Source organism: Aphis gossypii, chromosome 3, assembly GCF_020184175.1.
Source record: "Aphis gossypii isolate Hap1 chromosome 3, ASM2018417v2, whole genome shotgun sequence".
Lineage (NCBI taxonomy): Eukaryota > Metazoa > Arthropoda > Insecta > Hemiptera > Aphididae > Aphis > Aphis gossypii.
Window position 1 is genome coordinate 44,162,538 of NC_065532.1, and position 24,341 is coordinate 44,186,878.

The window sequence follows — 24,341 nt, forward strand, 5'->3', positions numbered from 1 at the left end:
TGCTCGTATCATATTATAGCGCAGCCAACTACAATAAGTTTTATGTACAAGATATTAAAGTATATAACTATGAGTATTTTAAACAGATTATATGAAACAACTGGCTTGTTGTAAACATTCAAGTACTTTTTAAACGGTATACAAAAGTATAATAGAGGGAAAAAAATTGTAATATACGCACCATTGCATCGCCAATATAAGTTTGAAGCTAACAGCAGTAGTACTGCAGCAACAGCAGTAAAATCAGGAAGTGGAAACTAATTAGTATTTAGCAATACAACCAATGTTTGAAAGTAAAAAAAAATGCCACTCAGAACACTGCAGTGACCGGGTGTTGTCCAACGTGTCTCGCTTCAGCTCACCTCGGCGCTCAATATAGTGACGCGTGACGGGAAATAAAATCTAAAAGCATATAATATAGTCGGTCAAAATGTTAAAAATCTAATATCAAAAACTATTATACCATTATACCTACGTAGTACGTACAGGCACGAATATAAAACAAACACGAAGCCCCGACCGTCTTGAGCACTTAAATTTCAATTTTTATAACTTTAAGAGGTTAAGACTCGGATATGAATATCTATCACAAAAAAATCCCAAAACATATTATAACTTGTAAGAACCTATAAGATATCTAGTTATGTATTAAAAATCCATAAATAGTTTATATACTTGAAAATAATAAATATATAAATATAATACTATAATAGTAACTAGTAAGTAGGTAAGTACTTATATACGGCTAAATATTATATTATATTATTATAAATAATATAATTATTAAAATCAATACAAAATGTTACTGCTTTCGTAATAAAATAGTGTAAATTATGATCTTTGTCTTATAATTTCATAAGCACAATGTGTTATATATTAAACGCATAATAGGTAAATCCTAAGTCGTTAGATTTTCAGATTTTCTATTATAAATGACCTATAACAACTATAAGTTGTCCATGTTTATCGATGTATTTACATTAAATAAATCATTTAGATATTTAGTTTGATGATTTAAAAAGAAGTATATATCTACAACATATATTATGCGTATCTATAAATATCAAAATATATAATATATAAAAAATATTGTAAAATATGTACTTACTACCTAGTACTTATATAAAAATTAAATTATTTTATTCAGAATATTTTATTTAAAACAAATTGTTAATGTTGGTTATATTTTATGTGCAAAGATTAATAAATAATATGACACACACAGAAATGATACCTACATTTTATATAAAATATAAGTAGCTTTTTACCTGCTGCCTTGCTACAATGCTACTATACGTAGTAGGTACATACACACAATATACATCAAGTATAATCGCTTGCCCCAAATATGAATATAAATTGAACTTAATGTTTGAACTTTAAAACACGTTGCACGCATATACCATAACGTTATAAATGTTTTAATAATGAAAAATAGTAAATTCGTATAAAATAGTAGGTATATAATAGTAGGTATACTATAAATATGGCGTAACTATCGATTTAATGCTTCATGTATTAAATACATTTCTTTTTAAATTTGAATTTCCAGACATCGATTGTTTAATTATTGTTACACAAATCAGTAATAGAATCATTTCCTTAAATAATTTTGAATTTTGAGATCATTTAATTTGTATAAACAATATATATTAAATTATTATAATAATAATACTTATAAATTTATAATATTAAAAGTGTATATCAAACTATACGCAACAACTATATTGATAAAAAATAATAATATATGAATTATTATAACGTTATCTACATGCGATTTAATTTATATTTATTTAAGTTATATACTCATATAGATATAATTTTAAAATAGGGATAGATTTTTATTAATCAAACCTCAATAGTATTGTAACTTATAGTCTAAAGATAGGTAACATTATATGTATTATAATATGAATAAATATTCTATTAATCACAAGTAGCAAGTATATACAAGGCTACAGCCTACAACCTACATATATATATAGTACCTAATCTAAATACATATAATACTATATATTTTACTACATGTATTTAACTTTAGGGACTTGAATACATATAATTTAAATATATATTGGCCATTTGTGTAAATTAATACCTATATAAAAAGAATACTCATTTTAAACGCACACTTTACAGTTTACAATATAGAGAAATGAACATTTTTTCGATGTCACTTATAGAAAATTAGATTTCTATTATTATAATAAAATTAATATAATGTTTTATTAGATACTCGTTCAGTCACTCCTGGCCAATATAAAACCTAATTAAATACTGTATAGAACCTAATCTTAAATACGAATAGTATAAAATGAGTATTAAAACTGAATTAAGTGCACGAACCACAACGCGAATCCGTTTAATATTTAATGAGGATTGTTATCTGTAGATATAGACCATTAAAAAATGTTAAAAACATTCTATTACAATATATATAGACCTATATATTATGGTCGACATGGTATGATTTATTTACCAAATAAGGGCATTAGAGTCAGTGCCTTTTTAGTACAAAAACTTGCTTCACAAGAAAAATAGATACACCCCATTAAATAATAAAAAATTTATATTTTTTTTTTTTTTTGAAAGATATTTCATCGATTTAAATTCAAAAAATTTTATCTTTAGAAATTATGAAAAGTTATTAAAAAAAAAAAAATACTCAAATTGCTGGGTATTTTTAAATGTTTTTTAAAATTAATTAAAACAATTGAAATACGAGTACTATATAACCTGAAAATAGGTTTTCTTTTTCAAATAAAAACAAATATATATAACTAGGTACTATTATTCTCCGAGGCGTGTTCATTTATAGGTTATCCTGTTAACTCGTTTATAATCGTGGAAATGGTGTGATTTTATTTTTGTTACGACATATAATATAATATATATGATTATATGGCCATACAAGTAACCACGTAACTAGAAAATGCCTAAATATTTTTTCCAAGATAAGTATTTGGCGATGACTGTTGATTGATCAGTACAAAAATAAATTGAAATTCCATAGATAACTAATAATTAGGTTCTATATAATTAATAAATATATAAAATAAATATTTGCGAAATCACCAATTATACTGTTATATATCAACTATCAACAATTTATAATAATTGCATGATATTAATATAATATTTAATAAACGATTCTATTCTAAATATATACAGCAGTTCGTATAGCTCATACTCTATTTTATTTATTTGAGATACGACGTGTTTGTGCTTAGTTACATTGTGTTAAATTACACTGTATATGATATTTTATGACGTCATTATTAAAATATTAACGTTGATTTAGCATAATGTCACGATGTAATGGATATGTTTAAAATATGAATACCTACTAGCAAGAAGCACCATGCACCCAGTCGCCACTAACCTATTGTATAGCTATATTATTTTTTCTCAAGTCTAAAAAAAATTGATAATCCAGAGATAATTGGTAAAAATAATATGTCATTAATACTCATTATATTATCAGTATTCTTAATAATCATCATTATAATTTATATAAATATTTTATTGGTTAACAGATTAGGTAGGTATATAACCTGTATAATAAATAAATAATAAACAAATACTACTGCCTACTAGTTGCAAGTATAATTAATTGTCGTATTATTATACATGTATTAACAATATTTTCACTGACAATAATATACTTATTCACTAACTACTCAAACTATAAGTAACAATTAACTACATGTGATAGGTATAGCTTACGTTTAAATAATTTATAATATTTTAATGTAGCCATTCAAGCCAGATAACCGATAGGTATACCTACGCCGTTATTTTACAGGAGGAAATGTAACCTTTAGTTTAACTAGTTTAAGTATAATACTATTAATACTTTATTATACAATATACTAGGTTCGTTCAAAAAGTATCCAGATTTTATTTTTAATAACTACCAAAATTAAGTTACACATTATTCAAACTATTTTAAAGATATATCCTTAAAAATACATTCTTCCGGCGATATACAGTGGTCTCAACTTTGAGTTCTGTTGTCATATTCACTTTAATTTCCTCTATACATCTTAATATCGCCATTTTATAGACGTTAATTTTAGTTTATCCCTGTCTGATCACCCGTAATTCAATTTTTTTATTTTTTTATGAAATTAGAATCATCAGAACAATATTTTTAAGGTCTCCCAAAATGTGGATTATATTTAAATCCACTACTAACTATCCTTGAAACATTTGAACATTTTGAACTTATATAATACAGTCTATAAACAACTTAATGCTTGATGTACATAATAATTTAAAATATATCGAAAACACCAAACCAAACAAACTCAGTTTAACTGCAGTGTGTAATATTATAATGAGATAAAATAGCGACTTTGGGCTTTGTTTAAAACCAACAGAAGACACGAAGAATATATCAGTCAATAATTTAAACTTTAAAGCGTTTTCGTATCTAGATTAGTCGTAATATTGTAATAACATTTGCCCCGGTATACTTTTTAAACAACCCTCGTAGATTTTTAAACGTTCTATAATTTTTTTATAAACATATTGAACCATTTATATCTTGTTTTTAAATTTGAATAAATAATAAAACTTAGTGGTTACTACGGACTAAAATGGAAGAAAACATCCAACTATAATACTATATGATTCATTTTTAATTCATGATGGTTACCATCTAAAGTTTATAGACAATAATATCTATCGACGATTAGGTTTAAATAATTGTATAATACTACTTATATTAATTGCAAGTACGTATATTACCGATGTAATACCTATTGTAATAACTAATAAGACAAAAAAAAAATCAATCTTTTAAATTTTTTTCAGAAATATATGGCAGTTTATTTTTAAGGTATTGAAGAATATTGATGATTTGATCTTCTAAATTTTAAAATAACAGTTGACTTCAATACCTGGTTAAAATTCAAACGTAGTACGTAGAAAGAGTTTTTTCACATAATATTATGAATAATTTATGGATTGAAGGGAAGAATAAATTGAAAATGAAAACAGTTAAAGCAATGTTGATAGTGAAAACACCTTTTTCGCAAACATGTAGGTACAATATACACAGTTCATTCAGTTCAGTGTTCTATGATTATTTATTAAGAAATCTATATAGTTGTTATTTATTACTAATAAACAATAGTAAAATACTACAATAATAATTACTTATTACTTATTACTTATTAAAAAAAGCATATTCGTCTAACAAATATTGCAATACGACTAATACAAGGTCGAGTACACCATTAAAAATGTGTTAAATTTTTTTTTCATAAATAAAAATGTTATTTCCCACTGTGAAATTTGTATCTTTTACTTAAGATCAGTATACTATAAGAACTTAAGTACATTATACAACTTGAAAAATTATAATTTTTTTATTGATTAATTATTCACTTATTTAATCTTTTGTTATATTAAATTTAAAAATCTCATATTTATAAACATATATAATTTAAAAATATTTATATTATGGCATTATGTATTCCAATTTATTTAAGCACTTCTTGATTAAGGTGAAATAATAACAGATATACAATATATCGTATGTATATGTATATTTATTATTTTTTAACTTTGTCAATTTTATTTGAAATTAATATGAATAAAACTAATTTATTTTATTAAGTATAAGTTAATGTGTTAATAACTTATAAGTTTTACTTAAAAACTTAGTTACTATAACATGTTAAAGTTTTGTATGAAATTAAAATTTACTAATACTTATTACTTATTATATTTTAGAAAACTAATATTAAAATTTACTCACCTCTCTTCGCCGTATAACTCAATGTATTTTTAGGGTTTTTGACTTAACATAGACTTAATGTTATAATTTTTTTTCTGCTCTGATTTTTGATGTTAAAAATCTTGTAACTATAATAAAATAATAATTACATATAAAACGTAAAATAATAATATGATCATATTAATATTCGTATAATGTATTATGCTTTATGTTAAGGCGATTAGGTATAGGCAATGTATAGGCATACAATTTTAATATTACATTTTGACTAAACGCGATAATAATAATAATTAATATGACAAAATGTACAAATTAGGTAACAGCAATTTACCTCAAAACGTTATAACTTATTCGAAATTGACTTTTATAACTACAATTCAATACAATATTATATCGTAATAATGAATTAGGTACCATTTCTACCATTACCTGCCTATTTTTTCGTAGCTTGTATAGGTACGCGTTTCCGATTTCCACCTTCTTTATTCGATTTAGAAGTGCAGAACACTATTCCGTTCATGATTCCGTAGGTTTTGTACCTAAGAATTTAGTGCAATGTTGCCAAATTTACATAGTTACGTAGGTATTTGACTTAGTTGTAACGGTTTACGTACCTACGTTTTTTTACATAAAATTAAGATAAGCAACTAAAGGAAGTTTCAATCAAATGATCTTAGCTAACAAACAGCTTTTGATCATTTAACTAACAAAAATAACGAATTCATCAAAATGACAAAATATAATAAAATATTTGTCAAATATTTGCAACAAGAACTAGTACCATGGTATTAAATTGTATTTTATTTTATGGTACCTACCTAGTTTGTAGTTGGTACTTGGTTAGTAAAAAACTGTTATAGAATTTATACTATTCAACAATTCAATTGACAATTTTTTTTACTTGGACTTTTCAAGTTCATCATTTTTTTTATAACATTATTATTTAGGAAAATTAAACGAATTGACAATAATAAATAATAAATGGCGACATTGCTCAGACAATTGTAAGTAATCGTGTTGTTTTTGGGGTTATTTTGGTAATCCGCTGTTTGATCAAAATTGAACGAAATTCGTTTTTCCATAAAAAAGGATAACAGTGGTAACACCATTGATTATATAAACCACGGTTAGGTTTATGTAATCAATGGTAAAACATACATAATCGTGGTTAACGCACTCATCGACGTCATCTAATTTTGGACGACTTCATGGCTTTATTATGCGTTCAATTAATTTTTCAAAAGGATTACGATTATTAAATGCTAAAATATCCGTATTGACATTTGGTTATACTATACTGTAGTTTAATCATCTTATTGGCTAAATTAGGTATTATAAACATAAACATTTTATAGACATAGGTTAGTTTTTTTGCCATAGGCCTTGTATTCTGAGTATACTAAATAATAAATCTAACAATACTTATGTAGGTACCATTGGTTAAGATAATATATGTAACTACTTATATAGTATAGTTACTTATATTTACATGACCTTAAAATGCATAAGTTATTATAATTTGTAATAAATTTATTTTGATAATCCTAATCACATTTTCAATATATATTTTTTAACAATTCAAAAATGATAAATAATATGTAATACTTGATTCAATTTATTTTAGTAAAATAATAATAATAATGACTATTAAGTATAAAAAAAAAAAATAATTAAATTATTGAAATAGTAATCTTAAAATATTCAGTCTAAGTAGACTAGCATGGTGAAACAGACAAAAAAAAAATATATATATAAATTTAAAAGAAAATATTATAAATATAGGTACAAAGTATATTAATCTTCGCTAATTGTTTTTGCACTAAATGAATACTTTATTTCCAAAGTGAGTCCTGTAAGAGACCACTTCTCTAGTAGTGTAGTTATAATATTTTTATTATTGTTTGAATTAATTAATAGTAAATAGTCAATACAATATAATAATTATATTTAAATTTATTATTTTTTTTGAAAATTATGATTAAATAAAAGTCATACACTTATACATGTAACCATTGATTATACTATGTATAATCAATGATGTAACATAAAAATAAGGCATACTCAATGAATGTTTAATCTGTATAACATATTAAATAAGATAACAACATTTTTTAAACTTATATTATAATATTATTTTGAAGTTGATTTTCCATAAGGTTTATGATGGTCCTTGATGAGCCAAATATGATCTATAACTTCACCATCCTAAGCAAAAATTATTTCATTAAATTATATTATTTTTTTAAATAAATAATATTATTGTATTGAATTTTAAGTACATACTACATTAATATATACATTATACATAAATTATAAATACAATATTTATGTATAAAAAGATCGATAAATTTAGAATAACATTCATACCCTGTCATCAGAAACTTGTTCAGCATACAAATGTGTACTATTATAAATCTTCAAACGACCATAACCATAATCACTATTTCTAATCGCTGACCAATATGGAGGATTTGGGATAAAATTGTCAGTTCTTTCTTGGCAACCCTGAAACAATAAATATTATTTATAAAATATTAATGTAATATTATTATTGTAACATATATAATATTAGTTACTGACAGCAGAACCAGATGTAATGTGAACTGGTGCTCCTGGATTTGTATATGGCTCTAAATAAGAGCCATTATAAACAGTACGGTCATACACAGGCCACATTCTTTCATATGTATGTTCATGGCCCCAAAGACACAAGTCAACTCCATTGTCATAAAATAGGTTTTCTAACCCAAACCTAAGCAATAAATAATGTTTATATTATAAATAAAAAAGTTATATTTTTCTTTATTTAATATAGTAGTATAATACTACTATATAGTATTGAACTTACCAATGGAGTAATGGGAGACCAACTCTAGTAATTGTTTCATGATATGTACAATCATCTTTGTCATCATCTGAACAATACATTGGTCTATGACCATACACAATTATCCATGGTCTCTGTTTACGATTTTCAGGTTTATTTGCTTCCTAAAAAATAAAATATATGATAACATAATATTGAAGTTTTGAATAAATTTAATAATAAAGAATGTAATGAAAATTTACTTTTAGATCATTAACAAGCCACTCGTATTGTAAAACAACAGGTTTAATTCCATAGTAAAGAAAATAGTAAAACTCTGTAGAAATACTAATGAAATGAGCGGGTCCTAAATTAAAACTATACATCATGTTCTCATAGCCACCAGGCATACTAAAACGAGCTTTGTAATTGCTGAAATTGCTAAAAAATAATAAATTATTATAAATAATATTTATTAAAAGATTTAAAAATATTTTTATTATTTTGTTTTAAACTAACTATTTTTGTTCATGATTGCCAGGACAAGTCATGTATGGTACATATGAAGCTATAGGTTCCAACTGACGCATAAATTCATCTCCAACTTTGGCATTCTCCTATTAATGATAGGAATAATAGGATAAATAATAGCTATAAATTATTACTACAAGATTTTACAGTAATTCTTTAACTTTTAACTTATTAAACAAATAAAAATAAATTATAGAATAAAAATAAAAATGTTCAACTATCTAAACTAAACTACCTAATTTATTGATTAATTGAAAAAAAAAGTTTGATACTAAATGCCATGGGATAGTTGAATTAAATATAATATTTTGTTTATTATTTTAGAACTTAAAATACAAAATAGTTTAATAAAAACAATCATTAAAAAAATATTCAAGCATTAATTAAAAAAAAAAAGAGTACAAGAGAGGAATTTTAAATAGTAATTAGTTTAAAGTATTAATGTGAGATATTTTGCAATCATAATAACAAGACGTGTTGTTATATTTATCAACATTTAAAAATTTTAAAAATTAGATAAAATACCATGTAAAAAAAATTTAAGAAAAAAATGTAATTTTTATATTATACTCTACATTGTAATATCAATTGTACATAGTACAAAGTTAAACAAAACAAAAGTAATAAGCACATAGTTATTATGTCATGTAAATGTAATTGTTGGCTAATTATATAGTTGTTGAAACATTCATTCTTAGAAATAAATAATTAGTTTATATAAAAAACAAATTGTTGATAAACCTACTTAAAATGTGTATTGAAATTTGAATACAACTATAAAATTAAAGTTAATTAATTAATAAAAGATTGAATCTATACTCTGTTCAAAATAAGAAATGTAGTTAGCGGTCAACTACTGTGCAAGGGTGTGGTAACTATATACAGTTGGCTTACAGATGGTGGACCTCGGTATGGATAGACAAACGGGTGTTGTCTTACTGGTCACCACCAACTACGTTTCTTATTTCGAGCAGAATATAGCCATGTTTTATTATGTACAGATTAAAAAAAAAAAAAAACCAAAAAAAAATATGACATGAGTCAATATAGTATTTATATAGTTAAACAACCAATCTTTTAATATATATTATATATAAATATTTAATTTTAAATAATAAAATACTGAAGAGTAGTATTTTTAACAATTATGAATGGTCAAACTTACACTATCCATATCATATGCAAAATCACCGATATGAAGTATCATATCATAAAGTCCTCGTTCAGTTTCCTCTTGTAATCTAGGAAGAGATTGTGCATTTACATTACCCAAATCACCAAAAAAAGCTAAGCTTGGTGACCAATTGGTATCACTAGGAACAGTATTAAACCAAAACTGGGGAGACCAACCTTGATTACTTCCACAATAATACACTATAATAATTTAAAATTATGTTAGAATTACTTCTTGTCATAAGAAATTATTTATTTTTCATATATAATTACCATATTTACTAGATGGTTGTAAACCTGTAAGCTTAACACGATGTATATACTGAGTACGATGGAGTTCACCACCATCTACAAATAATGTAGAAAAACCTGTAGCTTTAAGAATTGGTCCGTTAATTCCATATTTTACTACTGATTCGTCTGTATTGTTCCATGTTGTCCATGTAACCACTAACTCAGTTTCAGATTCTAATAAACAAAATTAAGACATGTAAATAATAGTTTCAAATAATCAATGACAAAAATCATTTTGTTTTTATCTAAAATTATATGATCTTATTGATCAGTATAGTATAAACAGTTTTAAATTTTAAATAATAAGGTAAAACAATAATATGTATATATATTTAGATCAAAATATAATTTGATACAAGACAAATAATATATAAATATTTTTTCATATTCATAAAGTTAATAAAATTACATGTACCTACTACAAATTAAAATTTTTAAAATAGTATAATTGTTTTAAAATCTAATCCATTTATATAATACATATTGTTTGAATATCTGAATATAAATTTTTATTTTATTTACTACTTTTAATTCTTCATTATTACTCTTATGATGATTTTTGTTATCTTACAATGTATTGAACCTGTCCAATTGGTAAAAACCACTTTCAACTCACCACCCAATGATAAATGGATTTGTTCTGGTTGATATCTCACAAGAGGATCTGCTGCGCAAAATCCAAAGATTGTTAGAATGACTAAAATTTGACAAGTCTTCATTTTGGTTTTTAAATTACTTTTCAAATAAAACCTGACAAAAATTAAGACGTAATAAGTTTATTGAATAAATATAAATCCATTGTAGAGCTTCTAATAATTATAACTGATGAATTGTATTTTAATATATTCAAAAAAAAAAACTATTCACTTTACACTAAGTTGTGCAATAATAAAACTACCGAGTGAATACCAACTACTATTTGAGAGTTAGATTCATTGATCATTGTCCTCATACGATATAACTTATAAGATTATTATTATTGAACAATGAACAATAATATTTATTATTTATTATGTAAGTAAATAATTGATAATACCCTTTTATTTTTGATAAGCGGTTAAAAAAATATCAAGATTTCATGGTCACATACATGAAGTTAGAACCATTACAATTATCAAACTAATAAACGTAAACTTGAACATACCTTCATACAATTATTTTTGATTTCTTACGAATCATGATTACTATTTATTTGGAGTTGGAAATCTCAACACAATAAAAGTTTTTCGTTAACCGTGCATATATCTAGTCTAAAAAGTTTACTCTGTTTACGATCTATTTTAATTAAAAAATTTTCAGGTATATATTTTAATAGTTTATGGATTAAAAGCTGTTATTTCTTTTATGTTTACTAATTTTTTATTGTGTTTCAGCCATGGCCGCCACAGTTGAACCAATTCCCGATGTGGAGATGACAGATGTGTCAGATTCCCAAGAAAAAAAAGACGCCGCGGTAATCCAAGAAATAAGGGACAACATTCGACAGATTGAGAAAGCTGTTCAAACGAAAGAAGCGCGTTTCATGTTGCGTGTCTTACGATCCTGGTCCGTAACACGGCGCAAGCTCAATGCTGTGGTCTTGTGGTCAGTGATTAATGGTTTCTACACACACTCTGCTTCTGACAAAGAACTGTTATTATCATATGTCACTACACCGGCTGACATTCCAGAAGCAATCAAGATGCGCACAGGTAAAAACGCAACAGGAGCCCTACTACCTGAAATTGATGGTTATATCCGCTTGTTAGTATTAGTACAACTCATTGACAAAGAAGATTACAAAAAAGCAGTAGAATTCTCTGATTTATTGATGGTGAAATTAACTGATAAAAATAGACGTACACTGGATTTGATTACTGCTAAAGCATATTTCTATCATATGAGATGTTATGAATTAACAGATCAATTACACAAAATTAAAGGATTCCTTTACAGTCGCCTGCGAACAGCCACCCTTAAAAAAGATTATGAAGGTCAAGCCGTGCTTATTAATTGCCTTTTGCGTAATTATTTGCACTATAATTTATACGATCAAGCTGATAAGTTGGTTCAAAAATCAGTATTTCCAGAACAAGCTAGTAATAATGAATGTGCTCGTTTCTTATACTACCAAGGTCGTATTAAGGCTGCCCGCCTTGAATATTCTGTAGCACACAAAAATTTGGTTCAAGCTTTGCGTAAAGCGCCACAAAATTCAGCAATTGGCTTCAGACAGACGGTACAAAAGTTGGCTGTCACAGTGGAATTACTGTTGGGAGATATCCCCGAAAGGCATATATTCCGTCAAGCTAGTTTACGCAAGGCATTGGTACCATACTTCAGACTTACCCAGTCAGTTCGTTTAGGAGATTTGACAATGTTTAGTGAAACATTAGAGAACTTTAAGAAAAATTTCCTTAGTGACCACACATATATGTTGATTGTACGTTTACGTCATAATGTTATTAAAACTGCCATTAGAGCTATTGGTGCATCATATTCATGCATTTCAGTTGACTATATTGCTGAAAAGCTTGGGTTAGATTCTCCCAAAGATGCTGAATTCATTATTTCTAAAGCTATTAGAGATGGTGTTATACAAGCAACCATTGATCCTGAACACGGCTATGTGCAAAGCAAAGAACCCGTTGACATATACTGTACACTTGAACCACAGATGGCTTTCCATCAACGTATATCTTTCTGTTTGAATTTGCACAACGAAAGTGTTAAGGCTATGCGTTATCCTCCTAAATCATATGGCAAGGATTTAGAATCTGCTGAGGAACGCCGTGAGCGTGAACAACAAGATTTGGAACTAGCAAAAGAAATGGCAGAAGAAGACGATGATGGATTCCCTTAAATAAAAAGTTAGAACAATGTTTTCTTCAATGATTTTATTATTAATTTTTTTTTTTATCTATATATATACATATTAAAATATATGAAGTAATTCTAACATTAAGGTCTCTTATAAATCATAATTTATATACACTTAAGAGTATATTTATTTCAGTATGTACCAAATTAAAATATACGATTCAATAAAAATTACACTAAACGCAAATATATCTGTTCACCATTTGGCGCGTTTTGACCAGTCTTTAGGATTCCAATGTAAACATTTTGGATCAATTCGAATCTTTCTCTTTTGAAACGATTCAATGTGCGTAGTAATTATATCCTTATTTATAGATATGATATATTGTCCTTTGTAATAGTTAATTAAATTAAGTATTTGTAAGGTGGAAACAACATCTTCTTTTTTAATACTAGTCAGCTCACAAATTTCACTAAAAAAATATAAAATAAAATAATAGATTGGAATGGTTACATACATAATAGAGTATTGCTAAAATATATTAGAATATTACTTACTTGATTGTAATTTGTGGTTTTTCATTGTCTGGTGTCGGTTTCACAGTCAACAGAATGTCTAAAATCGTTTGACTCCAATAACTACGATAAGACAACAAACCTAAATCTGACAAAGGTTTTTCAGGTGTACCAGTTTTACCTTCAAATTTTGATAATTCGTAACCTAAGCAAAAAACAATTGAATTATGTGCCGTTCAATTGAACTTATTAATTAAAACCAATAAACATACTAAATTCAATTAATAATTTCCCATAACCTTTCCTCTGATAAGGTGGTAATGTAAGAATACAAGCAACATTATAGTCTTCTGTAGACTCTTTTTCTTTGGAAAAGTAACCCACAATATGAAATCCTTTCAAGTCATACTCAGTCATTACATAAAATAAGAATGGATCGGTATCATAATATAATGTCTTATGATCCAAAAACAGTTTTGCTAACAAACACAAGTTTTGAGAATATGATTTATTCTTACGGCCATCAATCTCAAAGAACGATATTGATTCTTTTCTATATATTTCTGTGCCAGGTGGATGTCTCAGGTTACATTTTATCTGTTGTACACAAAATATAATAATAGTTAATAGAAATTATAAGAAAAAAAAAATTAATACTCACACTGTGTCGATAAAGTGAAGTTCTACTTTTTTTGAATTTTAAACAAAATTCACAAATAAATATGCACCCCAAATTCACCATTTCCTGTTGGTATAAAATACATTTTATATTATGAAATAATATTTATATAATTATATTATTATAATATGATTTATTATACATCATAGATTCCAAGTAAAGCTATGAATGTATTGGTTTTACATTATTTTGACTTGTGTCTAGTTTTTTCTATAATTTATAATGGAAAAATTAGTATCTTAAAGCAATTAAAAAATCTCAAATTGTTTTTGATATTTCAAATAATTTTATAATTAAAAATTCTTAAAATATTTAATTTTAAAACCAGTAATTTGAATATTTAATAAGTTTTTCTTATAGGTAAATTATATAATATATTGATTTATATATATAATTCATAATAATAATATTAAGTAATTAACAAAACATCATGCTAAAGTTATGGTAAAAATTAGTTCAACCTATCATATTATTATTAATAGATAAATAAATTAACATTTTTATGAGTAAATAAAATATAATATGCTGCAGCCTGCAAGCTATATGCTATCTATGCTGCCTGCCAAGTTATATTTAATGATCGATAAAAAACCAAAAATTATTAAATATCATCAGAAATATAAGCTGATACACAAAGGTTTCTTTACGTAGAATTATTTATTTTAAAACAATAATTTATCAAATTCCACACAACTATTAGTATTCATATCTCTCAATATCAATAACACTAAAAACCTACAATACAACAAAATGACCTGTTTTATTATTATTATTTTTTTTACCTGAGGATATGGAGAAAAATACCATGGGCTTATTTTATTTAAACCAAGTTCAATCATTTCTACATTTTTCATTCGGGTGACAACATCGTCATGTTGCATGACCATTGAACCTGTTTGACGTGGTGTTGGTGTTGGTAAATCTTGAGAGTCCTGTTCAATTTACAAATCATATAACATTCAAACTACACTACATACAAATTTCAACATACTTCATTATCAACAATTTTTCTTTTTCTAGAAATTTTCTTTTGTAAAGCAGCAGATAAAACTGTAGGGTCATTTGTAGGGTTTTGTGTCACAGGTGGTAAACTCAAAGGAGAAGCTGGTCGACTCTGAGACAGTATAGAAACGTTTTCAACTTTAATTTTCGGTGTGCTAGCACCAGTACCAGATGTTCCAGTAGTCATGCCATCTTTTCTGGGATATTGAACTTTACGTGTATCTAATCGTTCTTCTGTTACCCATTCATCTAACCTCTTATTATCTATGAAATTAAATTTATAATTATTTAAATATATTAAATAGTATATTACTTATTTATCTTATATCAAATTTAACTTACAATCAATATAATGGACATAATAATACCGTGTCATTCCCACGTCTTTGATACTTATTATTTCTGCTAGTGCTAAATACATAAAAAAAAAGTATGTTTACTATACAATATTTTATATGACTAAATTTCACCGGTACTGATGTACTTACGCCAGTCGTCACTGCTATGCATTCTCACGGACAGACGACATCCTTCCGTTAACAAATTCTAAAAGAAAAAAATTATACGCGTAAGGATTATGTGTTTGTAAAATTGAATATATACTCACTACTGAATCACATAGAAAATCGGGGTCTTCTTTCATGATGAAAAAGATTTTTTGAAACAATTTCCGTTAAGTAAAAATATTATCGAAACAAATATGAGTTTTTTGTAGAACGAGAAAATCGTTATGCTGTGTATTGTGACCACGGATTAATATATAATATATATATATTAATATATTAATCCGTGATTTTGACTATAATGAATTGAATTTAGGACACGATTTAATCTATCTTTAATCGTACTTTAGGACAAGAAAAAGATTTAGAAAATCACAAAACGTCAAAACGATAACGGTTATGATTGCAAATTACTAAATAGCCGCAAAACGTTAGAGTGTAAATAATACTATCAAAACATTATTATTATAGTGATTACGATTGATACCTGTATTGTTTATTATTGTATTGTTGATGAAAATATAGAACCATGGTACAAAATTACGAACTGCCCGCTGAATGTTATCAATTAAAATATCAGACAAGTGATAATATAAGTAAACAGTAAACACACGTGTTATACTGAATATTCGATTTGAAGTTGAACGATTCGGTAAAATTGTTACAGTTCTTCTGTTTGAGCGCATGACTGTGAGTGGTATTTTCTAAAATATTGAAATTTATATTTTTTTGTTTATTATTACTGTTATTGAATACAATATTAATATCTAGGAGGTAAAGTAGAACATGGAAGAAGATCCGTTTTTAGCGCGGTACACTTACGATTTATCTCCAGAATTAATTACCTGTTTAAACGACAAACCTCCACTCGAAGAAGAAATCGTTTTAGAATGGTCCGAGTTGGGCAAATTAATATTCAAAAAACCAAAATTAACTTTAGTCGAAGACCGTAACGTCAAGCCATTGGAAGAAACTCGACCATTTGCCAAGCTGCCTGATGTACCTGTAGCTGTTGACAGTGTTAAAAAATTGTTTTTGCATAAACAACTTGCATCGAATATTAAAAATGTCAGTAAATTTCAATTAGAACTGTTGTCAATAATTACTAAATACCACGATTTCAGTTATACGGAAAGAAATTTTGATAATGCTGAAGAATTGCGATATTGTTACTGTATACATGCCATTAATCATGTACTTAAGAGTCGAGACATTGTTGTTGAGAATAACGATAAACAAGATGGTGATGATGATGAGTTACGAGATCAGGGTCTTACCAGACCCAAAGTATTAATTTTGGTCCCGTTTAAAGATGCCGCATATCGTATCATAAACATGATGATATCCCTTATGTCTTCCAAAGAAAATTTCAATGTAGTGCACAAAAACAGGTTTGTAGAAGAATTCACTGGTGGTGAATTAACGTTGCCAAGAAAAAATCCTAAACCAGAAGACTTTGAAAAAACATTTGTTGGAAATATTGATGATGCTTTTAGAATTGGCATGGCAGTTACTAAGAGTAGTTTGAAATTGTATGAAAATTTTTACAACTCAGACATAATAATAGCATCACCTCTTGGTTTGCGTATGATTATTGGTGCTGAAGGGGAGTCCTCTAGAGATTACGATTTTCTGTCATCTGTAGAAATGCTGATATTTGATCAGTCTGAAATATTTTTGATGCAAAATTGGGATCACGTGTTGCACATCATGAATCATTTTCACCTGCAGCCAAAGGAAGCACACGGAACAGATTTACAGAGAGTGCGTAACTGGTCTATCAACGGCTTGTCTAAACATTATCGACAAACAATGTTATTTTCATCTTGTAAATTATCTAACTTGATGGCCATATTTAAGAATAGATGTATAAATTATGGTGGTTCAGTCAGTGTAGTGAATCCAATCTTAACTGGTACTATAAGCCATGTCGTTTGTAGTCTAAAACAATTTTACCATAAACTCAATTCAAAGACACCAACTGAATCCATTAAAGAGAGGTTTGACTATTTCATAAACAAAGTTCTTACACAACTTCAAGCCTCAAACGAAAAACACGTGTTAATCTATGTTCCATCATATTTTGATTATGTGTGTATTAGAAATTACTTGAAAACAGAAGATTACAGTTTTGTACAAATCAGTGAGTACACCAAACCAGGCAAAGTAGCTAGAGCCAGGGATTTGTTTTATCATGGCGAATGTCAAATTCTGCTGTATTCTGAGCGCTATCATTTCTATAACAGAACTAAAATTCGTGGTATTGAAAATATTATTTTTTATCAACTACCCACAATTGCCGGATTTTATAGTGAACTTTGTAATTCAATCATAGACAACGACGGCTGTACTCGAAACATTACAGCACTTTATTCTCATTATGATGCATGCGTGTTGACATCAATAGTTGGAACTCAAAGAGCAAAATATATGTTGACTTCAGAGCAAAAAATACATATGTTCCACTCAGGAACTTAATATTTTAGTTAAACCTATGTTTGTTTAAAATTATGATTTTTAATTGTTTTTTAATAAAGAAAGAACTTGTTTTATTTTAAATGATTTGTTATTTACCTCACAATAACTCTTAATTATAATGGAATGCTATAACATAATGTATAATTTTAAAAAGAACTCAATGTGTATCATGAAAATGCATCAATTTTAATTGAGTACTTCTAACTAACAACTTTATTTACACAAAACAAAATATGGATATAGATTTATTCTTCCCGTTGTTCTTCGAGAGATTTGGTTATTTCTTCATATTTCTCAGCCCTATATGCCTTTTTTGCTTCGTCCAATAGCACATTGTGTATAAAATTTCTTTGGTCGGATCGCTGAGGTAGAATTGCAGGGAACGGGTTACCTAAAAATGACACATTTAATAGTTATTACACAATCGATAAATGTAAGCATATAATAGTCATCTAAAGAGTTGGCACCTCTAAGTTCAAGAACAGAACGTGGAAACACAATATCTGGGTATGCTTTTGGTGCCCGGTATAACATTGTGTATGAAGTCTTATAATCATTAAACCGGGGAACCAATACTTTGAACAATTTGTGTATCAACTGTTTTTCTTCTATCCAATAATCGGCCATCTCCATGGTTGGTTTGTGTGTATCTCCATGCCTGATGGCTTCAGATATTAACTACAAGAAATTATAAACAGAAACATAAGTAAGTGAAAACCTCAAGCATAAGTAGGTATAATGGTCTAGTGACTACACTCTAGTCGTGATGTTACGACAGTGAACAGTGGAAAATAATTACTCACTCTTTCTGCATATCCTCTAGTCTCATCAGCCAACGTATAATTCAATTCTAAACGTTCGTATTTGAACAGAGCGTTGACAGTTCTACGTAATTTATTTAATCGACCCTGTGGTCCATCGGGTTGCTTTAGATTTTTGTGGCGAGGATTGACGCGTATTCTGAGTTTGGACATTAATTGCGAAACCTCCGCTTGATTCATCGTGAAACGATTCGATTATGTTCGATTTCTCAAAAATATCTCGTCTAAACCGACTAGACTGAAATAATAATTTAATTTAATTTAATTTTAATGTAACATTGAATTTAACCCGAACACTCGAAAATAAATGCCGAAATGCTATCATTATGCTTACCGACGATAATATAATCACAGTGTGGTATAAAAGATAATACGCAGGCGTCCCATATTTTGTACAATCAAACATTACCGCGTAATATAAAATATACTACACCGCATTCGACCAGTTATAAAAAAAAGGGTAAAATCTTACAAGACCGTGCCGCATTCTACTTCGATTTTACGCCGGTTTATTATGACAAATCTTTAGGAGATTTTTTCGAAGACGTAATACCCAAAACGAAATGTATACATATATAATGCATTAATTATTAAAAGTGTTTTCGAGAACAGCAAGCAACCACTTTTAAGCTACATTCACGACTCGCAGCGGCTGCTCGTTCTAAAGCATTATAAAAGACTAATCTTGATCTCAAAATTATCGAATGATATGTACCTACCTACTATGTATTATAGCAGTAAAAACAAAAAAGTATTTAGAAGTACATACATTATACATTATTAAAATAATAAAATCAATGTTAGTACATACAAATACTACAATTGGTAGGTACCTACCTATAAAGTTGAAACTTAGAAATCATATTTAACATCTAGGTAACATTTTAAATATTCATGATCATGAATTATAATCATAAGGTCTATGATTATAATAAAAAAAAAAATTGTTGCACAGACTATATTTTCATATAGGTACTGCTTATAGTAACAAACAGTACCCAGTTATTTTTCATGTAACGATAATTGATTAATATCAATGAGACTGATCGACGAAGAATGGAAGAAAACTCGAAACACAAACTTCAAACACTAATTTTATAGGTACTTTTAATTTAATCTGTAACAATAAAATAAAACCATAAAACTAATATCTCATTTCAAATTAAATTACATTTTTATACATTGATTATAAAACTTCCATTTTATAGGTATTCTTTACTCTATGATTTTTGTACAAAAAATAATCAAGTACCTATGCATTGAGGTAGCAATTTAAAAAAGGTCAAATGTTTAAGATATGCATCAGTAAATTTTAAATATTTTAAAAATTCGTACCTATTACTAAATGAATCATACTTACATATTACTTAGTTATATTTTCGAAAATTACACATAAAGATGTATCAACTCCGAGAAATCCATAGCCCCAGCCCCAAATTTATTAAGTACACTTGCAGTAAATAATACATTTGATTAATCAATATATAGTCACAGATTTGCGAGTTGGGCGAATGGTTTTTTCCCCCAAAAAATTGCTTATCCTCCCTTGAGAAAATATAAATAGTTTAATAGGAAATTAACAATTTTTAATAATAAAATAAATAAAATGAAAATATTTTCTTTTTTAAACACATGCTTGTAGTGATATATAATTAAGATACTTAACATATTATGTCATATACTCATATAAACATTGTAACTATGGAAAATATAAAAACAGATAATAATCTCTACATATTTTATAAACTAAACATAAAACAATTATTGTTACAAGTATTTTGTTTATTCAAATATTGAAATATGTAATTAAATATACATGCTACATGCATATAGGTACATTTAAATTAAACGTAGGTAGTAGGTACCAATTATTGGCTAGGCTATGTGTTTATTGAAAAATATGTATTCGGAATTCAGATTTTAGACATCATCTATAGACAGAAGCGCCCTAAAATACATTTGATTTCAGGCCTTCGACCTTCAGGGGACACACTTATTAATTTAACTGTTACCTATCTTTGGGCTTTAACAGATTTCTATAGCAATAAGCTAACCTAACTGTCCTAACTTAATCATTGATTAAATACATATACCGAATATTTATAAATTATAAAATACATGTATATATTATATTTATGAATTATAATTTATAATCATTGTTATAATACTGCATGGTTACCTGGCTTATGACTTTTAGAGTTGGTAATTAGTAATTACTATTTATTAATCATTCAACTATTCTTTTTTATAATAACTATCATTTAAATTTAGTTAGGTAGCGACTAGCGGCTAACGAATTAGCGATTTAAATGTTTTATAGGTTTATTATTTATTATTTATTTTATTGTCTAATATATTATTGTTTTAGTATTGTTGGAAAGTCGGTCTAGAAGAATGAAGATGATTCTTAAATATAAACATAGATAGAGCGCTATACATATTTGCTATTTCCCCTTTTAGCATTTTCGTGTTACTTAGAAACCTTATAATCAGTAATCACGGACGTATATATTATTATGTATATTATACCTATGTAGTATGTACGTCCATGCTTATAATATTAAAGCACTATACTATATCTATACTCTTTAGAACCTTCATAATATTATAATTATTGATTTTCCATATTAAATGTTTTGTTGTTTTGATATCAAAACTATAATATTTGTGAATACCTATTACCACAGAACACGAGTGTTCCATAGTGTTCTATACTTCTATGCAGTATTGCAGTATGCTATTACCTAGTGTGATTGTGTGAATTGTAAAGCAAATTCGTTCAAGTTTGTTCTTTGTATTAATATTATTATATTTTGTAAACGTTTGATATTTTCAGTTAGTATCTACTTAAATGACAAAATATTTTTATTCAATTCCAAACTGCAACACTGCCAACAATCAAATTGTTGATACATCACTCTACTGTATTATTGCATATATAAATACATTAGATCATTAGACATATGAGTATGTTATATTAATTATGATTGTTTAAAACCAAATACAATTTAACATTGTTGTGAATTAAATCACTATCAGGTTAAAATAATGAAATATTAAAATTGCAAATCAAATTGTTTTGAATTTACACATCAATAACAACCAATAGATATTATATATCAATATGGACACAATGTACTCAAATATTGACTTTCATTTATTTTCGAATAAACAAAATAAAAGTATTGAGAACCGAGTAAATAAATACTCCACAAATATTATTCTATCGAATTGTACTGATGAAACTGTTAATAGTTTTAATAAGCGTACATTAAAAAAAAATTCAAACTCACAATTTCAGAACACTAATAACAATTTTTGTAGTGTTATTGGTGCTCCTATAATATCTAAGAACACAATTGAAAGTAACAATAATTTAAATAATGATGAAACCAATACTTATAAAAACATTGAAAATGATGAAATTCATACTGCAACAGAAAACAAAAATGTTCATTTGAAAACCACAGATAAAAGGCAAAAAAATATATCATTTTCAAATGAAAAATTATGGGAAATTAATAGGGTTAATCAAATCCTACATAATAAAATTACTAATGGAGTGAAACCTACTTATACGAGGGTAAATCCTTCTATATCATTAGTTAAAGCAACATCAACAATTAATCGAGAGAGAAAAAATAAAGATATTGTTAAGGAGAATGAAGTAAGTTTTTAATTTCAGAAATAATTTTTTGAATTGATAACAATTATTTTATTAACAGTAGTTAGAAGTTTCAACTATTTTACTATTCTTTTTTTTTTAATTCTGATACTAGATCATGACGATCATGTTTACTTTTACTGTTTTAGAATTTCCAGTAGATTATTTATAATCACCAAATAATGATTCCAAATTACATTAGATTTGTTGTTTAAAATATGTATTATATAGTAACGGATAAAAAATAATAAAATTAAAAGATCTAGAAAACAATGCTTAAATATAAAAGAACAAATATTAGTCATATTTTGAAAAATAATTTTGATATAAAATGTTCCAATCTTTTTATTTATTTACACTTTTTAAAATAAATGCTTTTATTTTATTTTAATAAAATATAATATGTAAAGTAAATTTTTACAAATGAAAATTTTGTTTGTAAACCTTTAAACTTTTTCTAACTTTTTTCCATTCTATATCTTTATTTATGTTATTATTGAAGTAAACAAAATTTGGTTAGACATTTGCCAATGTGTGTTAATATGTAATTCTTATCCTGGTGATAATTTTTGTATTATGTAGATATTATACATTTATACATGTCATGTATATAGTTATTTACAAGGAAAAATTATTTTATTTGTAACTGTTACACACAAACTTGTACTATAGGTAATATAATAATTGTCCTAAATACAAATCTATACTAATCTAAATAAAGACCCGTAGTAGTTTAATATATATTTTTCTTTGTTAAGTTATTTTTTTTTATAAATATGTGATTTATTAATTGATGAAGTATGCACTTCTTATATTGTAGGCATTAGCTTAAATGATTAATGATTTACCTAACATACTTTTTGGTTAATTTATATAAATAAAATTATTTTTATCTTAAAAATATAAAAATTCCTATTTTTCCAGATCCTAGCCAAGAAGTTGAGGAATGTAAGGTCAACCATCTTTAAGTAAATTGAAGTTATTAATCCAACACTGGATTTTGTGAACAAGACTAAATTTATATTTACTCATACAAATTATATAATGTGTAAATTAACAATTATACATAGATTGATACTTAAGTTTATTTTATTTCTACTTCAAATTAATATTGTAACATTTGTAACGCAAACTTTCTTTTCTAAATACATATAATTAAATAAAAATATTGTCATTAATAAATTTAATAATATTTAACAATACAATGTAGCTATAATATGATTTAAAATTATTAAACTCAGTTTTCATAAAATTTTAATTTTTGCTACACATAAATAATAGTTTTTTTGAAATACTAAATATTATCCTACTATTTCAGTGTTGTATAAAATT

The 24,341-nt window shown here is 26.4% G+C and overlaps 6 protein-coding genes and 1 long non-coding RNA gene across 8 annotated transcripts; 3 read left to right on the top strand and 4 right to left on the bottom strand.

Moving 5' to 3' along the window:
* Nucleotides 1–187: 187 nt before the first annotated feature.
* Nucleotides 188–6,373, bottom strand: LOC126551353 (uncharacterized). Of its 2 annotated transcripts, none has more exons than XR_007605244.1 (4): nucleotides 6,173–6,373; nucleotides 5,765–5,871; nucleotides 476–583; nucleotides 188–402 (listed from the first exon to the last, which is right to left on the bottom strand). It is a non-coding gene; the product is annotated as an uncharacterized LOC126551353 (long non-coding RNA). The 2 variants fall into 2 exon arrangements; XR_007605243.1 differs by having other exon boundaries at nucleotides 472–583.
* Nucleotides 6,374–7,482: 1,109 nt separating this feature from the next.
* Nucleotides 7,483–11,506, bottom strand: LOC114123919 (acid phosphatase type 7). The gene is made up of 9 exons (XM_027987059.2): nucleotides 11,164–11,506; nucleotides 10,527–10,721; nucleotides 10,246–10,454; nucleotides 9,069–9,166; nucleotides 8,813–8,990; nucleotides 8,592–8,734; nucleotides 8,324–8,495; nucleotides 8,111–8,248; nucleotides 7,483–7,948 (listed from the first exon to the last, which is right to left on the bottom strand). Exons 1-9 carry the CDS (start codon nucleotides 11,264–11,266, stop codon nucleotides 7,874–7,876), a joined length of 1,311 nt encoding a protein of 436 aa, XP_027842860.2. The 5' UTR covers nucleotides 11,267–11,506; the 3' UTR covers nucleotides 7,483–7,873.
* Nucleotides 11,507–11,686: 180 nt separating this feature from the next.
* LOC114123929 (probable 26S proteasome non-ATPase regulatory subunit 3) lies at nucleotides 11,687–13,595 on the top strand. The gene is made up of 2 exons (XM_027987068.2): nucleotides 11,687–11,846; nucleotides 11,921–13,595. The coding sequence occupies exon 2, from the start codon at nucleotides 11,923–11,925 to the stop codon at nucleotides 13,387–13,389; it is 1,467 nt and encodes a 488-aa protein (XP_027842869.2). The 5' UTR covers nucleotides 11,687–11,846; nucleotides 11,921–11,922; the 3' UTR covers nucleotides 13,390–13,595.
* Nucleotides 13,596–13,602: 7 nt separating this feature from the next.
* LOC114123914 (histone acetyltransferase Tip60) lies at nucleotides 13,603–16,415 on the bottom strand. Its single transcript, XM_027987054.2, has 9 exons — nucleotides 16,151–16,415; nucleotides 16,032–16,089; nucleotides 15,886–15,954; nucleotides 15,533–15,807; nucleotides 15,324–15,473; nucleotides 14,524–14,607; nucleotides 14,135–14,459; nucleotides 13,905–14,067; nucleotides 13,603–13,819 (listed from the first exon to the last, which is right to left on the bottom strand). Exons 1-9 carry the CDS (start codon nucleotides 16,184–16,186, stop codon nucleotides 13,603–13,605), a joined length of 1,377 nt encoding a protein of 458 aa, XP_027842855.2. The 5' UTR covers nucleotides 16,187–16,415.
* Nucleotides 16,416–16,631: 216 nt separating this feature from the next.
* Nucleotides 16,632–18,605, top strand: LOC114123915 (U3 small nucleolar RNA-associated protein 25 homolog). Its single transcript, XM_050203423.1, has 2 exons — nucleotides 16,632–16,736; nucleotides 16,818–18,605. The coding sequence occupies exon 2, from the start codon at nucleotides 16,833–16,835 to the stop codon at nucleotides 18,522–18,524; it is 1,692 nt and encodes a 563-aa protein (XP_050059380.1). The 5' UTR covers nucleotides 16,632–16,736; nucleotides 16,818–16,832; the 3' UTR covers nucleotides 18,525–18,605.
* An 84-nt stretch (nucleotides 18,606–18,689) lies between these two features.
* Nucleotides 18,690–19,666, bottom strand: LOC114123916 (39S ribosomal protein L17, mitochondrial). Its single transcript, XM_027987056.2, has 3 exons — nucleotides 19,328–19,666; nucleotides 18,992–19,202; nucleotides 18,690–18,915 (listed from the first exon to the last, which is right to left on the bottom strand). Exons 1-3 carry the CDS (start codon nucleotides 19,523–19,525, stop codon nucleotides 18,770–18,772), a joined length of 555 nt encoding a protein of 184 aa, XP_027842857.2. The 5' UTR covers nucleotides 19,526–19,666; the 3' UTR covers nucleotides 18,690–18,769.
* A 1,348-nt stretch (nucleotides 19,667–21,014) lies between these two features.
* On the top strand, nucleotides 21,015–24,267 carry LOC114123918 (uncharacterized protein DDB_G0288805-like). The gene is made up of 2 exons (XM_027987058.2): nucleotides 21,015–23,012; nucleotides 23,934–24,267. Exons 1-2 carry the CDS (start codon nucleotides 22,470–22,472, stop codon nucleotides 23,979–23,981), a joined length of 591 nt encoding a protein of 196 aa, XP_027842859.2. The 5' UTR covers nucleotides 21,015–22,469; the 3' UTR covers nucleotides 23,982–24,267.
* Nucleotides 24,268–24,341: the final 74 nt, after the last annotated feature.